At 38.7% G+C, this 12,940-nt stretch overlaps 1 protein-coding gene across 1 annotated transcript in view; it reads right to left on the bottom strand.

Annotated features, from left to right (window-relative positions):
• Positions 1 to 5,140, bottom strand: part of APBB3 (amyloid beta precursor protein binding family B member 3) — an 83,734-nt gene extending 78,594 nt beyond the window's left edge. Inside the window, exon 1 of the mRNA XM_063448060.1 lies at positions 4,669 to 5,140. Coding sequence (XP_063304130.1) covers positions 4,669 to 4,717 — 49 coding nt within the window. The 5' untranslated portion in view covers positions 4,718 to 5,140. The remainder of the gene's footprint in view (positions 1 to 4,668) is intronic.
• Positions 5,141 to 12,940: the final 7,800 nt, after the last annotated feature.

The raw sequence follows: 12,940 nt of genomic DNA, 5'->3' as shown, positions 1-12,940 counted from the left end.
AGTTGTTTTGGCCTTCTTTGGATTTCATCAGTGAAGTGTATCTTTGAATCGTTTAGGCAGAGTGAGCATGGGTTCTGCATTTGGAATACTATATTGTCTTAGGAAGACCCTAATAATATGCACATAAGCCAAAACAAAGTTTATAAGAACACTGAGAACAGGCATTAATGTAAGAGATTAACTTTCAATTAATCCCTGATCTTATAGTTTTTTTAGCTCACTTGTGTCATTATAGAGAGAGTCTATACCAAAAACTTGTCTGAGACCTGAGTGGTGACTAATTATTAGCATATATAGCTATCTTATACTGCATATAACAATTTTCCCTATATTCTGATGTACCAATTTTGATATTGCATACGTAGGATTCTTGTTGTTAACAATATCATTAATTTTGATCATTATTTGCCAGCATGATAGCATTACAACAGTAGCACAGTCTATCTATTTGTACCTATGCTGTATTGATAAAAAGGCAAAAATATTCAAAGTGAACACAGATTTGGCATGGAAATTTTTTCAAAATTAGATATTTTGGCCTGAATTTAGAAATCCACTGAATTCTCACTTTAGTAAATATCACTGCAAGTGGCATTACATATATATAGATCATGTATTCATAATTGTTGAGTTCCGTAGTTGATGTATTTTAAATTTAGAGACTCTCGTAAAAAGTGAAATAACAGTTTGGACAAATAATAATGTTCTTGGTTCCGTGTTAATCACTACACTTATTTTGTACACTGTTATCCCTGTTTTATCCTGCATCACATATTACTAATCTGATTCCTTTTCCTGGAGAATATGTTTGGATGTCTTATATTATAATATTTTATATGATATATTTTGTACATTCTTTCATGGTGTTAACAAGCAGCGGCATCACTAGTGTTGGTGTCACCCAGTGTGGTAGGTCATAATGTCAGCTTGTGCCAGATCATAAAGAATCCTAAACAAACACCATCATTGGCATATTCACATAATGTCACTTACACACTCTCACACCAGTTCACACAAAGTCACAATTTATTCACAAGCACACAAATGTACATACACAACATAACAAACACCACCATTATCTTTCAGCATTTCTGTACCAGCTGTGCAGAAATAGAATGGGATCAGTCTATGGAAGCAGGATACCAAGTCACCTCCCAGCAAACCGTGCCTGCAACGAGGATTGGTTCATGCTCATGCGTTGGACTTACAGCAGCTGGTTGGAAGCGCAGAGGCATAGGGACCCCAGCAGGACCAGCCAGCACACAGGCCCAAGACAGAGTGGCCGACAAGGAATTTTTCCAGTTTTCCGGCCCTGGTTTCACCCCCCTCTGATGGTGAGACTTGATAAAGGCTCAGAGAGGAGCTGAAACATTGTCTCCAGTTTCTTGTTCCAAATAAAAAGACTGCCTTTTAGAAGAAACCTCAGGTGTGCCTGGATATTTATTTTCTTCCATTTGATGTCTCCTTTTCTGGTGCACCCTGCAGGAAGTATCCCCCCTCTTTTAGTGTGTGCATTATACTCTTGTTTTTTTTTTTTTTTGCAAACCCTTTCTGACGGTGTCACCAGGTGTGGACCGCATTCCCAGCACTCCCTAGTGATGCCACTGGAACTGACACCTTTTAATTGGTAAAATATACTAAATCGTTCTAAATACCAGTCAGTACCAAGAGTGATTCTGCCATAACATAAATAACTCAAAGTTTCTACTCTGTGTGGCTTAAACAAATAACACATTACATCATTCAAAGTCATATTTCCTCTAATTACATATTACCAAAATGAATTCTGGGTTAGTAAGGGGAACAGTTGTAACTAATACCCTGAGATCATGGGGGAGAAGGAAAAGTGTGGCCCGGTTGATGTTATATCCTATCTTGTACTAAAAGTAAGCAATCTTCAACACTCCAGATGCTGTGTACTACATCTCCCTTAATGCTATTACAGCCATAATGCTGGCAAAGCACCAGGGAAGAGTTGTCCACAAAATTTGGAGTGCCAAAAGTTGCCTTCTTATGTCCTACACCATCTTTTTCTCATATAGCAAAATACCTAATAAGAGTACATAACTGATAAGTTTGTTTTTCGTGCTAGACCACCGGGGACACCACAAGGCTGCCTTCTCCTTTGAAGGTAAGTAACAGGCGGTTGGTAGCCAAGGGCAGCAAACAAAATGTATTTACAAGCCCCAACAGTAAAATGATCACCTTTGTGGGTATATTACAGAAGCAACACTTGAAAAATTATTACAGCTAGTTTTTCATTTAAACCAATTTTCACTCTGAAATAATTTACAGAATTGAAGCTCAGTAGTTGAATTTTTAATATGACTCATTCACACTCCTTCCCAAGAGTGTTAGTTTATGGAGGTGTTCAACAGGTTGCTAAGGTCTTCAGAGCTATATTATGCCTACTAAAAGTTATTATTTTACAGCGCATTAACCCTTTCAGATTTTATTTATAAATATATATATATATATATATATATATATATATATACATATAACACTACTGCTGTATACCTCAGAATTTCTCACTGCCTGTCTTACCTTAAAGGGTCTCTCTAAGAAACATAACTCATTTGCTGTAAGTGCTTCAAATAAATAAGCCTACCTCTTGGACCTGATCAGCAAAACCTTTCAAGTTTTGTTTTCCCTTTTCGGTTTTGGATCAGTCACAGTTGTGCATGTAGTGTACTAGAACAACTTGAGTGTGTGGTTGTGGGTTCAGACTAAACTCTAAAGTGGGCTGCACTGTCAGTATACAAGATATTAGCTAATAAAGCAGTTCTGCTTATCCTGTATGATGAGTGGACATGCACCTGGAAATGATCTACTTACCCCATATACTCCAGCTGGGCAGAAGTATATGGGACAAGATCAGACCCTACAGACTCGAATTAAGGACTTTTAATAGGTGGAACTTCTATCTGGTCTGCCAGCTAGAACACTGCAAATTAAAAAACAAAATTGTATCATTAATTTATTACATTAAAAATTAGGGGATACAGAGTAAATTGAATAAAAACAATAAATATGGGGGAGGGGGAATTAAGGGTCAATTCCAGGCTATTTTGTTTCATTAAGCTATAATTTAATATGCAAGCAATTTGTCCAGATAAAGGAGGCGTATCTCTTTAACTTTGAAGATGACTTAACATGAAAGAACAAACATGATGTATAATTGTTTAAAATGTCAGCAACATCGAACAAGATCTAATATTATGCGAAGAGCCCAGTGACGCACATACAAATATGTACACAAACGTTTTAAAATTCATGTGTTACAACTTTGTAAGAATATGTGATATTTAACATAAAGCATATAATGAGCTGATGTGCACTGAGACAAAATAAAATAATATTATAGGCCAAACAGAGATCAAAGCTGTACGCTTTAGGTGTTCTGAGAATATCAAAATCTATTTAGAATTGAAAACACAGTAACGTGAACAGAAACTATACAGATAACAATAATGGCTGCTTCCTGATGACTATTAAATGCCACTTTATTGGGCAAAAAAAAATAGGCATGCATCATGACTTTTAAACATATAGTGGAGAGATAACACTGTTGCGGCTTATATCAGAAGATGAGAAAAGCTTGTAAATAATGTAATAATACTTTGCTTATTTTCAGGTGTGGCTTTAATACATATGGTATATTAACCCCTTCGAGTACACATGCATCTAATGTAAAGTACATTAAATTATTAGCAGCACAGGACTGTCTAAGATGAAGACTTGGCAGCAACCCAGAATCTCATTAGTCCGTAAGGTGCCATTCTGACTGCCTATTGCCCTAGCCAAGTGCACTGAGCTGTGATGTGACCAGATGCAAAGCCCATTCAACAGGAGCCTGTACAGTCAATAGGTAATTCAGCACAATAAAACTTATTGGGAACATTGCAAAGACTACCTATAAAACAAGTGGACTTAGAGAGATAGATATTAGAGCTGCATTCAATTGCAATCTATTTCTAAATGTACCCCTATACATTTTTGCACCAGACATGAGTACCACTCTGTCACATTAAATACTTTCCTTACTTTCTGTTTCTGTATAGAACGAATTATGCAGAATCTCTAAATCAAATATTTTGTAAGATTAGTGCAAATTCATTTTTTGAAACAAAGTCACCTCACTGGGGGCCTGTGGTAAACACCAAACTGATGCTATGATCACTTGCTTTAAATAAAAGGGGAAATACATTTTACGCAGCAAGGCAAACTCTAATTCACATCCAGAACTGCTTTACAAACCCAAACACAATGATCCTGTTGTTTGGCATGGAGTTATCAGTGCTAATCTGCTCTAATGAATTATTGATTCACTCTTTAACTGTACATAAGAGTAGAGTATCAGTATACTGATGTCTGTAAATGGGTTACCTGGTTTAGACAGGCTTAAACGTGGTTGATAGTGACAACATTGTTTCTATATATTTCTATACACTGTGGGGTTCTTTTTCCATGTTACCTTGGGAATCAGGAAGCCATCATGTAATGATTTATTAATATAAAGAAACTGCTAACTTATAATGCTACCATGCCTTTAATGCCTTAAAGTAAGATGTAACTCAAACCCCCTGCAGGTCCCCAGTCCTCTAGGGGATTCAAATGGAAAAACATGTAAAGAAATCACCTCACTGCAGAATAAAATCCACTTACCGTCATAATTAACGATAATAATTGCTAGCATGTAATCCTTCCCCAACATCTTCCCAGAGGTAGCAATGTAATGACAACCAGCAAGGGGGGGATATTAGTCAGAGACCACTGGTCCTGACCTCCACGAACCATTCAAAGAATAGCAAATGGAGATGCAGGGACGGACGATGGCAGTCACGGAGATTGTTTCTGCTTTAAATTAACCAGCAAAAAGAACAGAGAAGTCAGCTCCCATTTGTGTAGATGTGTTGCAGCCATCCACAGGAATCTGGACAGTGGGAAGCAGGGATGTAAAGGGAAGGCAGCAGACAGAGCAGGAATAGGAGGCAAGATTGTATGGGCTGAGGGTGGGAGCTGGAATGTAGGAGGAGCTGTCCAATTGCTGATGAATGGTCCTTGGTCCTGCTTGTAGCTCAGTGTAACATATACAGTTATACAGAGAGTTCTATCTAACAGGGTATATGATGCAAGATAGGTGGGTTACACCAGATGGACTAAATTCATGTACGTTTCATTCTTAGAACTGTCAGATCCTTACTTTTTACATGATTCTCTTGCTGCTAAGATTCTATAGATAATACCTGAAAGGCTAATATCTCTTATCTTTATTTGTATTGTGCTTAGGGGTGGTACAAACATGATTGTTGAGCCATAACAACAGAAACAAGCCAATTTAAGCATTTCAAAATAAGCATAGTCATGACATATGAGGAATCTGCACAATTTGTTTTGTAAGAGAATTATGTTCAGGTGAAATATGTCAGTGGATGAGTAATAGTACAGTACAGTGAGTATGCAGGCTGTGCAAACTGACAGATTGGGTAGTGCCAAGGTAACACATTGAAAAAATAGGTAAATTACACCAGGTTAAACCTGTTGGGCTATCTAATTATGGAGTCAGAGATACCTACTAACATGGTTGTATAACGTGAGATATTCCCCATGGGGTGTGATCGGCGGGACTAGCCTTTATTTGGTCATGAATGTGTGGCAGCAGTGGAGGGAGAAGTAAACAAGAGATAAAATAAAAACATAAGACAGTTAAACTCCCCTTGGCATCATCACATAATCAACCTATGCCCAGTTGTGCATTGGGACTGTAACTGCATGTATCAGGAACAGCGTGAGTCCCCAGATTAGCCCACATAAATAGGCCGATTCCCAGCTTAGAAATTATGTGTACAGGCCTGGAATGGTAGTAATTTTACCAAGTGGAGTGACAAGTTATGTTAAGTGTGGATGTCCTCACAGGTACTATCGTGAGTGGGCCTGGGTATAGAGTATCCTTGGTCACTTAAGATGTAGGTTTGCCTCTAACCAAGGGAGCAGCAGGGGGGGGGGGGTGGTCACAGAGGGGAGAATCGTTACTCAACAATATGGATGCAGAGCTGCCAAACTTCATTATTTAGCTGAGGACCTATTATTTAGTGTTGCGTCCGCATGTACCCAAAAGCATTTGAGTGCGTGTTGGTTCTGGTACCAGAAACAGGCGTGCAAAAAACATGTAACGTAAAGGTAACAGTAAAAGGAAAACAAAAGTATATTTTGCTTGTGCAGTTGTTGGTGCTGATTTTTGCATAGAGTCCTCGAGGACCTTGTGAGAGTCAGCTTTTGCCATTGCTAGTCAAGCGTTTGGGCCTGCTGGCTCCATCTTTCGCAGGATGAATGGCAAAGAGTTGGCGGGGTCCCATGTCCGAGATGGGTTTCTTGTGTTGGTGGTCATATCTGGGAGTCCAAACTTAGCTAGCAATGCAGGTACTTCGGTGCCTGATGAGATCTTGTAAATTGTCCCGTTGTGGGTGATCATTAGAAATTGCGGCATTCCCCATCGATAAGGCACGCCAGCGGTGCGCAGTTGGCTTGTGAGGTAGTTCAGAGAACGGCGCCATTATTATTATTATATTATTTATATAGCGCCATCACATTCCGTAGTGCTGTACAATGGGAGCGTGGCCCTAGTTAGGTCCTGGAAGAATTGTATGTTCTCAAACGCCAAGGGTGTTTTGCCACGAATCGCTGACATGATGTGTTTTTTATCCTGAGAGGTGGCGCAGCATAGGATGACATCCCTGGTGGCTGTGTTAGGCAAGTTAGGTAAGGATGGGAGTCGATGCAACCCATCAAGGGTGAATTTTCTGGCAGTCATTGGTGGCAAGATGGTAGCAAAGAGTCTCCTCACATAGTGTGTGAGGTGAGATGTCGGAGGGTACCCCACGTATTTTGATGTTGTTGCGACGGGCATGGTCTTCATAGGCTGACATTTGACAACAAGGGAAAGCCCTTGTTGGGTGGTCTGCAGTTGCTGTACTACATCTTTCACATGTGTCATTTCAGTTTGAATTTCCATGATGTTCTCCTCTGTCACCCGCACCCGGTCGGTTACGTTTTGCAAGTCCATTTTAAGTAATCCCACATCTGTGGCCAGCATTTTCTTGATGTCTTGCACCCAATTTTGCAGGTCTTGTTTAGTAGCAAGCGCGTTGTTGTCTGGTGCAGCATGGGCTGGTAGCGGCACGCTTTCTATGTCTGGTTCCAATAGTATTTGTGTGTGGAGCACCAGTTGAAATTTTTTAAACAAATCGTGCCATTAAATATTTTGACCACAGATATTAGTTTTCAGGCTGTAGGTTTGAAATCCGTGGAAACATTATAGATAGTATAATTATAAAATTTCCCAAGCATATTTTTTAAAATCAGTATTCCTTATTACTCCATAGGAAATGTATGCAGTGCTGCAGCAGATTTTATCATTGTAAACTGGCATGCCCAAGGAAGATTAATCAACTCTTGTTCCTCTCTGTATAATGGCACCAGTTTTAGTTGCACTATGTTTGTAAATTTCTCTTTCTGCTTTTATAATTTAAGGCCAGAATAGCTGCAAAGAAATCATTTCCATTTATAAATTGAGAGGTTTCCGATTGGATGTATTTTCTTGGTTAGGAAGGAGACTGGCAGTAGCACAGGCAGACCCACTAAACAGTGGGGTGCAAATTAAAATCATGCCACAATGCAAGTAGTAGATTCACATCATTAAATAATCATACCTTAAAATGTCTAGGTAATAGAGTTTGTGAGCTGAAGTCCATATCTCTGCAGGTAAGGTAAGGTATAAAACCAGACTTAATTAGAAATGACATTAAAAAGTACTGTACAACATACTTAGGAGAAGGTGGGAAGTGGACTGGAAGCATTGCATGCTTTACAGAGTTTTATCAGCAGATCAACCGTTACAGAGAGATCAGGATTCCAGCTCATATTGTGAATTGTCTGTTACCAAATTGTACAGCTAAAGGGTACTGTAAGGGTAGTATCTTTTTTTATTCTCTTTTTTAGTTTTTAATGATAATTTAAATAATACATTAGAAAATAAGTGGGTCGTTCATACCCAGTAGTTTTGCATTCATATGTTGAATTTCATGACATTTCCTGTATTTATTGTCTGTAATCTGTACACATCTATTTTACAAACTGTAGATAAAAAAAGCAATCCTCCATAAATAATGGGAAAATATATATCCTCTTAAAGGAGACATAAAATGTGTAACTATTAATGCACTGTGGGTCTTCTACCCAATTAGATGTCATAAACTTTCCAGGAATTATTAGCCATACCGTGAGTTTATTACAATCATTAATTGAACTACAAAATCATTATATTCAGTGACACAACCTCATTGGCCAGCTTAATAAAATAAGTATTTAGTATAAGAATGCCCTTTCTCCATTCACTACATCATAATATTGAATGGATTTTTTGTATTTTGTATTGTATTGTATTTTGTATTTTGTATTTTTGTATTTTGTTTAGAACACACATTTTTGCATAAACCACAATCAACCGCTAATACACTGTTTTACCAGGCTTTATAAAAACTCAAAGTGAATTATAAGCCCATTACCTTTATAAAGCCAGCAGATAGGTTTGGGTCATTGGTTGTGATGAAGTCTGTTGATTAGGATAAAACTGTAACATGAGAGCATCTAATATCCAAGTCCATTAAAAGATTTAAGCATTACTAAAAAATAAATCACTGGATCGTTCCTCAAAACAGCATAATATGCATACATTCCTAAATATATCTGCCACCAATTTATTCTATAGTGGAGATCATACCACTTCACGCTATCACACAAGAGACGTTTAGAGGCTCTATTTCATGTGAGTGCAATTCCATTTTCTACTTGCAAATTTATACCATCCAAACATACTACACTATGTAGTCTTCATTTCTGTTTGTATTACATACTCCTGGGACTACCAATTCGGACCAAGAGATATACTGAACATCCTTCAGTGGGGGTTGTACAATTTAAGCACACAAAAGTAGAGCTAACTGGGAGCTCTAAGAGTTGTAAGTGTATGTCTTTCTCCATATTCTATTTCTCAGGAAGTGCTACACCGTATACTTCTCCATGGTCCTATTTTCTTATCGTTCCGTATGCCAGCTGAGAAACTTTCAAGGCACTACTCCCATTTTCTACTGCATAAAACATAATTGGTTTGAGCAACAAAACAATCACAGTAGCTTTGCAGATCCATCAGGAAATAAAGGGTGCATTGTTCCTTTAATATTTTAGAGTATGAAAATATTCCATTACGTAACAAATATTAGTGTGTGCATTATTTACTGTGTTTCAGTTTAGGTTTGTTAGTGATGTGTGTTATTTTCACATTACAAGGTCTTCATATGAAAGCTTTTTATTTATCCTACGTAGGAGAAATTCAATATCTATTTTTCTGCAGAGGTTATTCATCAAAACACCACCTACAGCACATGCATAGCTCCTATTTACATGAGCTGTCTTAGTCATTTAACACTTCTCATGTCAGCCAGTAATGAGTGGAGTTAGTCATGCAGCTTTGTTACATCTCTCCAAACATACTGTGCAGAGACCGCCTGCTACATACTGAATGGGTCAATATATATATATATATATATATATATATAAAAACAAATGAATCCTTGCACTCACGCTTGAATGTCCTACTGTTATACAGTGGTATGGTTTGCCGGGTGCCCGTCCATTAGGGGTTCTTCGATAAATACCAATATAGAAATGTAGACTGCACTCACGGACTTCAAATATCAAAAAAGGTGTTTATTCCATTGAACAAATAAATGGACGTTTCGGTCCGCACAGTGACTTTCCTCAGGATGAAGTGACACCAAGGTCCGCACAGGGACCTTCCTCAGGATGAAGTGTTACTTCATCCTGAGGAAGGTCCCTGTGCGGACCGAAACGTCGATTTATTTGTTCAACACCTTTTTTGATATTTGAGGTCCGCGAGTGCAGTCTACATTTCTATATTGGTATATATATATATATATATATATATATATATATAATAGAATAAATAAGGCTTGGCTGCACTCACGTGTCTTGTAAATGGGCGATTCCCTTTATTGAATATTCACAGTTCCCGGTAAGTTAAGATCGGAATTTTAGTCCCTAACAGGGACTTTCACCAGGATCACCTGAATGCAAGGACTTTACCCATTATATATATATATATATATATATACACACAAATACATGCAGATCCTTTGAAAAAACAGTGGTATTTCTGCTATTATGAAACTCTGTCCATCATGCAGTCCACACTCCAATATTATGGCAGAGTTCCCAAACTCAAGTTCACAAGAAACATTGCGTTTTTTTTTCCCAGTAGGATGTAATGCATTGCTTCCCAGAGGCTTTTCTCAGGTAGAACTGTTACCCTCGTGCAGTGGCTCCCAACCAGTCCGTATGGCCCAGCAACAGTCCAGGATTTATGTAGTATAGTAACTGTGTTATGCTTCGGTTTCCAAACGCTGTTGTGGCGAGGAAAGCTGTCTGTTATCTTTCATGCACGCAAAAATAAAGAATTAAAAAAAAAAAAAAAACCTGCACCACTCGCCCGCAAAACAGGTTGGTAGCTCCCATCCAAGTGCCAAGTTTCCTTGTCTTTTATAACTTTTACAAGGGTGGGGAGATTCTCTTATCAGTGCAGCCCAACATAGACCTGTCACGAGCGTTGGATGGGACTGGCAGCTGGCCAGGCTGTTCAGGACCACCAGTGACATCATGTCATGTCTGTTTGGTTGGCCTCTTATCTATCTTTTACCACTCTACCATCTTATGTTCTCTTTGGGCATATTCCAGGTCCTCCACCTAGCCTGACACTGTCAACTCATGCTGTGTCATCTTATGGCTTATGCCTGAATTCATCTGCGACAGATCCATGCCTGTGTTTTGTGACCTGCCTAGACATGTTGTGAGGCTAACACCAATTTCAATATCAATTAGTGTTACTAACTAACAATTAATATCAGGTTTGCACACCAATCAACAATTAGTAATATCAGGTTTGCTCAGGAGTGATCAATCAATTATCATCAATATAACTTCAACCTCTTTTTCCACACTCTAGTTCTTTGAGGACTACGCCCCTCCTCATAAAAGCCATGGTAAGGCTGCTGTATCTTACACCATAAAGTAGTGCTGTACACAGGTTTAAAGGGACACTATAGTCACCTGAACAACTTTAGCTTAATGAAGCAGTTTTGGTGTATAGAACATGCCCCTGCAGCCTCACTGCTCAATCATCTGCCATTTAGGAGTTAAATCCCTTTGTTTATGAACCCTAGTCACACCTCCCTGCATGTGACTTGCACAGCCTTCCATAAACACTTCCTGGAAAGAGAGCCCTATTTAGGCTTTCTTTATTGCAAGTTCTGTTTAATTAAGATTTTCCTATCCCCTGCTATGTTAATAGCTTGCTAGACCCTGCAAGAGCCTCCTGTATGTGATTAAAGTTCAATTTAGAGATTGAGATACAATTATTTAAGGTAAATTACATCTGTTTGAAAGTGAAACCCGTTTTTTTTCATGCAGACTCTGTCAATCATAGCCAGGGGGGGTGTGGCTAGGGCAGCATAATCAGAAACAAAGTGATTTAACACCTAAATGGCAGTGAATTGAGCAGTGAAATTGCTGGGGAATGATCTATACACTAAATCTAGTTTATTTAGCTAAAGTAATTTTGGTGACTATAGTGTTCCTTTAAGGGATAAGAAAAAAAAACCTCCAGATCAGAATGAACATCTTGCGATTAATGGAGTCATTTAGTGGTCCAGAAGTATTGTGTCAGCACTTGCCTGTACACTTTACCTGGTAGCTGAACTACTCTTACCAAACACGCTTTTTGGAAAACTTAACTGATATCTCAACAAATTTGTACAAACTGAATTTTGTACCATGCACAAGTCTAATTTGTACCTTGTTACCACTGCAAATGTACTATTTGTTTTCAGTTCACCAGAGTCGGATTAACCATAAGGCAGCATAGGTGGCAGCCTAGGGCATGGGCCCAGACAGGAACCCACCAGGCAACGGTTTGGGCCTGGAGCTGTGAGTTTATCTGTTAGGGGGCCCAGCATGAGCTGGCAGAGAGATCTGGAAAACCAATCCTCATGGCCCAGGAACAGTCTAGGTTGTTTCAATATCTCCATGGTAATAGAAAACAGTAAAGTCATGGCAATAAAACAGTGCACATTTTTTTTTTTTTAGTGAAAACAAGCTTATACGTTGTGAGGCAATATATGATCAGGATGTTGGTAAAGACATGCAGATTGCTGATTGTTTAAGCTAGGGATATGCAGAAGTTAACAGATTAATAGATATCGACTAAAATAACATACAAGTAGGCCTAAAGGTTAGAGCTTTAGTTTCAGGCTTAGAGTGCTAACATTGCTTGGGTGGGTAGACACTATAGTATGGTATCATATTACATAAGTATTCTAGGATGCATAGCTGCATCGTTATTACAGGCACCTTTCCCTGCTCAGTTAACAGGACAGGTGGGGTACCCGACTAGATAGTGCAATGTGTCACAAAACAACAGTTGGTTTGCGCTATTAGCCACGGTCATGGTGCGGTAGCACGATTATAAGGAGGCTCCTATATAGAATTGTTTGCTAAATAAATGAACACACCGTATTGCGTAGCTCAGCGCGTATAACACCACATATTATTCAACAAGGTTAAGTAATAAGCTTATAGACTTATAGCAGGAAAACAGGGTCATAGAGCACGTAAAATATATTACTGGTAGCTACTTTCAACTTTAACACGGTTTAACTGGTTTGAGAGTTCAGCGAGTACAGAAAGTGTTGCTGCTAAAATATAATGGTCAGCACAGTGTGGCAGGTAGTCAGTGATGGTCAAAAGGGTCACAGCCTGATGCTGCTGGAGACCAGATCTGCAATGTTAGTCCTTTGACTGTTGCAGA

This window comes from Pelobates fuscus, chromosome 3 (genome assembly GCF_036172605.1).
Source record: "Pelobates fuscus isolate aPelFus1 chromosome 3, aPelFus1.pri, whole genome shotgun sequence".
Classification (NCBI taxonomy): Eukaryota; Metazoa; Chordata; class Amphibia; order Anura; family Pelobatidae; genus Pelobates; species Pelobates fuscus.
This window is presented reverse-complemented; position numbering and strand designations above follow the sequence as displayed.